This window comes from Glycine max, chromosome 14 (genome assembly GCF_000004515.6).
Source record: "Glycine max cultivar Williams 82 chromosome 14, Glycine_max_v4.0, whole genome shotgun sequence".
Classification (NCBI taxonomy): Eukaryota; Viridiplantae; Streptophyta; class Magnoliopsida; order Fabales; family Fabaceae; genus Glycine; species Glycine max.
In genome coordinates, this window is record NC_038250.2 from 29,662,679 (window position 1) to 29,667,257 (window position 4,579).

Genomic DNA, 4,579 nt, shown 5'->3' on the forward strand with positions numbered 1-4,579 from the left:
ATGGGCCTCTCAAATGTTGTGTTTGAAGTATATTGCAAGCAACTATTTGACAATCTAAGCTCATATCTCCCTATGAATTCTTATAATGTTTAATCATAAAATCTTGTAAGAATTTAGCTAGTAACTCGTCTGAGTTTAATTCATAGATAAGCAAATCAAATCCCTCTTCACCTTTCGAAGGCGGCTAGATTAATTGTTCTATAGTCTGCATCTCTTTACAATGAAATGATATAAGTATTAGTTCTTTTGATTGTATTAGTTCTTTGATTATTAATGAAATGATATAAGTATTCTTCTTTCAAAAATAAAATGTATATTTATAGTAAAAGTTTACGAAATTATATACCAAGTCATAATCATTTTAATTTCATCACATTTATTAAAATGATTTCCATTACCTTTATCATCTTCACTTATTATAAATAAATCACATTGGTTAAAGTAGGAAGCAAGAAAAATTTAGCAAAAAAATTATACCAAAAAATAACACATGTACATATAATTTTAGTCTATCAATTGTCTTTTATATAATATATAATTTAGATATCTCTATTTTTTTATGCATAAAGTTATGCTACTTTGTTGTTTTTCTAGTCTAAACTTTCTTCAGTAAAGACAATCTTCCTCGAACCTAGTAGGATGACTAATTAGTTTAATCAATTAGCTGATAAATTATTATTTCTTTTTTTTATCCATAGGAATCAAATGCAGAGATTTATAATAATTCGTGTACCTTGTTAAACTAGATCCCTTATTCTATAATTTATTGTTTGGCAGAGTAAATCAAAGACTCAATATTTTGACCGGGTCAATAACCATACATCACTACAATTTAATGTTACATAGAGACAGATCAGTGAGAGTGAATGATATATGGTCTCTAGTCATTGTTCAAACTGAAACTTGGAATTTATCAATCTGTTCGTAGAACAAAGCATGAAAGTGTATATCATTAGACTGTTTCTTTGATTGCATTTACAAGTATCAGAAATAATGTACATATAAGCAGCAGTAACCCTGTACTTCCAATGTCAGTATGAACATACTATCCTTTCCTTAATTCTTTTGATAGATGAAGATTGCAATGCATGAATTGTTTCAATACTCAGCCACAAAATCTTTTGCAGCCTGGCCACTTTGACAAGCATCCCTTCCCCTGCATAGAATCCAAAGAAATTTACCCATCTTTTACCAGCACCTAGCATCACCACCATTCCTCCCAACAGAAACAAAGAACAATGTATAATATTAAGTTCTCCTAATTTTACCATACACAGAAAGGTTGTTTCCTATATTCATTTATTCAACCTCCTTTTGGAAATATACAAGTACTGCACTAGTACCTTTTCAACAAACTTCTAATACGAACTAAGAACCATGCTTTTAATAGTGTTCTGTGCTTTCTCCAACCATTAAAGTACTTACCAATCACCTTTTTGTAACTAAGCCTTTGCTGAACCAAAATCCAGTACTCAGCAATGTTTGGCCTTCCAATTATGTACTCATTCTCTAAATCCAAGAGTTCTAAACGAGCTAATACTGGAACAAGCATCACATCAGCCATGGTAAACTCTTGACCTGCCAAATGAGGTGTTTCACTCAGCTGCCTCTCCACCTCATCAAGCAGTCTAACCAAATGATCCTTGCTCCTTCTCAAAACATCTGCTTCTTTCAATTTCTCTTCAGTCTCGTAGGCTTCTTTCAACTTCCTATGGTAATCACTTGCTAATTCAGGTGACTCGGACATGCGAGCAATTGCCACTTGCCTTATGAACTTGGAAACATAAAGGCGGTATTTCTCGGGTATGTGTGAAAGTGTGAAAATTTTGGGGTCCCAGTCTTGTATCTTCTGCATCCATTCAATCACTTCCCTGCTACTGGCGCTGATACTCTCAGCCCCTGAGGAAACCACAGCAATTCTTTCTATGTACCTGAACATTCAATGCAACTCTAAAACTTCTAATTTTTAACATAAGATTTGATAGTAACTTCCAGTTGTACACATTTTTCATTCTTAGTGTGCAAAAAGCTCAATATTTGATTAAGCATTATCAAAAAACAATACAAACCACTCAATTATAAGGTTTTCAAAACAAGGGTCTACAACTGCAATTTCAGCAGCAATGTCAAGATTTTTGGACTCTCTGTGACCGCACGGCCACATTTATTTACAATTTCTCACAACATCAAAGATTGCAATGAAACCGTGTCCACAACCGCAATTTAAAACATTGCCATTATCTAAAGTGCATACACAATATTCTGCTTTAAGGGAATTGGTTTTGGAGTAATGAGATGAAGAGAACAGCTTGCTCAGCAATCAATTTTTCAACTGTTTTTTCTTTGGTATTTTCAATTTCAAGTTCCACATAACTGTTCAAAAACAAAGTTCTTTTATGCACATCTGTTCATGTAAAAGTAGAATAGAATGATACATAAAGGTTGTGAAGAATAGGACATACTGGATTATATCAATAGTATTGTAAATGATGTGAGAGCCATTTTGGAAAACCGGGACTCTTCCATGGCGATTCATCTTGAAGAAAGTGGAATCCAAGTTCTTGGCAGTAATGGGATTGACATGGTGAGATGTATAATCTACACCCTCCTCCTCCAATGCAAGTCTCACCCTCTGGCTTTCCAAATCCAAGGGATGATGATATAACTGCATTTTCTTATCAGCTCTTGGGATGTTTCTTGCAGGTAGTGTGCTAATAGCTAAGCATTGCTGAATTAACACTAAACATCATACAGAAAACATTGAGAGAACATTCAGGGCTGCAAAACATACCATAATTGTCTTAAGAACAATCATAAGTAATTACTAAATTAATCGCTGTTGTCCTTTGGTCACTCAAATTATTACTAGCATGCTATAGGAGCTTCATCTAATGAATGAAAATTGATGCGTAGTGCAGAAAATTAAAGCCACACATCTCAATTGGACACAATACAACAGAACCAGATTGGGTCCTTACTACTATTAATATAAGTTTTCATTATCTGAGCTCATCATAGCCATAGAGGGTAAAGGGGAGGGCCAATTCAGATGTAGATTATATGCAGACCAGACAAAATTTAATGACTCACCACCATAAAATTTGATTTCTGACTGATTTGATAAAGTACTTGCAATGCAAACACTAATCAAATCAAATAATCAGCACACAAGCCCCTTTCGGAAATGGGGTTTTGAGGATCGAGGGAGAAGATATTTTGGAATATTAAGATTCCAAAGCTCAAATTCACATAGAAAACAATCAACTTAGTTGTAAATAACCAATAATAATGACCAAAACTCCATAACCAACCATCCATAGTCCAAACCATCATCGAGAAGGTAATTGAATAAATAAACAGTATTAGCAATAGATATACAACATGGATTATCTAAGAACTCATACAAACCAATCTCACAACAAAATTAAAGTGAAGAAGAGACAACATAAGCATAAGCAGACAAGAAATTGACAAGGTAATGGTGTTTGGAGAGAGTGGCATACATACCCAGAGAGAAGCAGAGAAGTGGAATAAAGAAGGGAACAAGTTAGCGTTGAGTTTGGGATTTTGGAGAATTTTGCATGAGACAACAATAAAAAGCTGAAAAGGCTTAAACTAAACTACAAAGTGAAAGAGTAAAAAAATATGCAAACTGTGAACCTTCCATAACTTATACACTATATTACTGGATTGTGGAAAACCTCTACGCGTACCTGTGTTGTTCGGTTTTGGACACGTAGTTCACAAATAGTATCTGATAATATAAAAAGTAACATCGATAATCTCGGGAGAAAAGAGGATTCATAAATCTATCATAATTTCAACATTCTGATAATACAACCAGTAACGAGTGTAATGAGTTTAATCTCGATGCAGTGAGAGTATGGTTTTATACTAGTAATTTAATTATAAATTATTATTTAAATTATTTTAATATAATTATTTTAAAAGTTAATAAATTTATATATATGATGGATTATGATTAAATTATGTAAATTTTTTTATACTTTTTTCTAATACAATTATAGTCCTTCCATTCTTCTTTATTATAAAATTTAAATTAATAAAATTGGATTTTAATTTTTTTCATAAGTACAATTTTTTATACAGTAATTTTTTTTCACAAAAATATCATTCATGAATGTTCTTACCAACTAGTAGAATCTTCCTATAATGGTGCTCCTCGGTACGCTAGTACGACGGTGGTAGTGGAGGCGCAGAGGAAATCGTAGATATCAAGACTAAGTTAGACTAAACTTAATTACCTGAAACTTTTATTACCAAGTGAAATTAAGCCTATAAGGTATAATTTCCCTAATTAGATTATTTAAAATAATGTAGAATATGATTTTATATCATTTTATCTTATGTGATAAATTTGTTCCGAATTTATAAATGATCATTATCTTTCCTTAGTATAAATCAGTAAAGATATGATTTTCCTATTTCTTGATTTATTCATGGCGAGTTTCTCTGAGTGTTTAAGAGATCTATTCTGTCAATCATAAGTATGGAGGCTTGTTGAATTTGAGTACTATAATAAACATTTATTCTAGAATGATGTGATAATGGAAAAACA

General features: G+C 32.3%; 1 protein-coding gene across 9 annotated transcripts; it reads right to left on the minus strand.

Annotated features, from left to right (window-relative positions):
• Positions 1 to 887: 887 nt before the first annotated feature.
• On the minus strand, positions 888 to 3,843 carry TCHQD3 (Glutathione S-transferase TCHQD3). Of its 9 annotated transcripts, none has more exons than XM_041008766.1 (4): positions 3,714 to 3,843; positions 2,463 to 2,739; positions 1,426 to 1,931; positions 888 to 1,156 (listed from the first exon to the last, which is right to left on the minus strand). In XM_041008766.1, the coding sequence occupies exons 2-4, from the start codon at positions 2,669 to 2,671 to the stop codon at positions 1,032 to 1,034; spliced, it is 840 nt and encodes a 279-aa protein (XP_040864700.1). In that variant the 5' UTR covers positions 2,672 to 2,739; positions 3,714 to 3,843; the 3' UTR covers positions 888 to 1,031.
• Between the last annotated feature and the right edge of the window lie 736 nt (positions 3,844 to 4,579).

Bases quoted from the DNA above. Each gene is read 5' to 3' on its own strand.
- TCHQD3 (XM_041008766.1), bottom strand. From the start codon at position 2,671: ATGCAGTTATATCATCATCCCTTGGATTTGGAAAGCCAGAGGGTGAGA. The intron at 1,932-2,462 runs GTATGTCCTATT...TTGAATGTTCAG, and splicing joins AATACTATTGATATAATCCA to GTACATAGAAAGAATTGCTG. The intron at 1,157-1,425 runs GTAAGTACTTTA...GATTCTATGCAG, and splicing joins TAGTTACAAAAAGGTGATTG to GGGAAGGGATGCTTGTCAAA.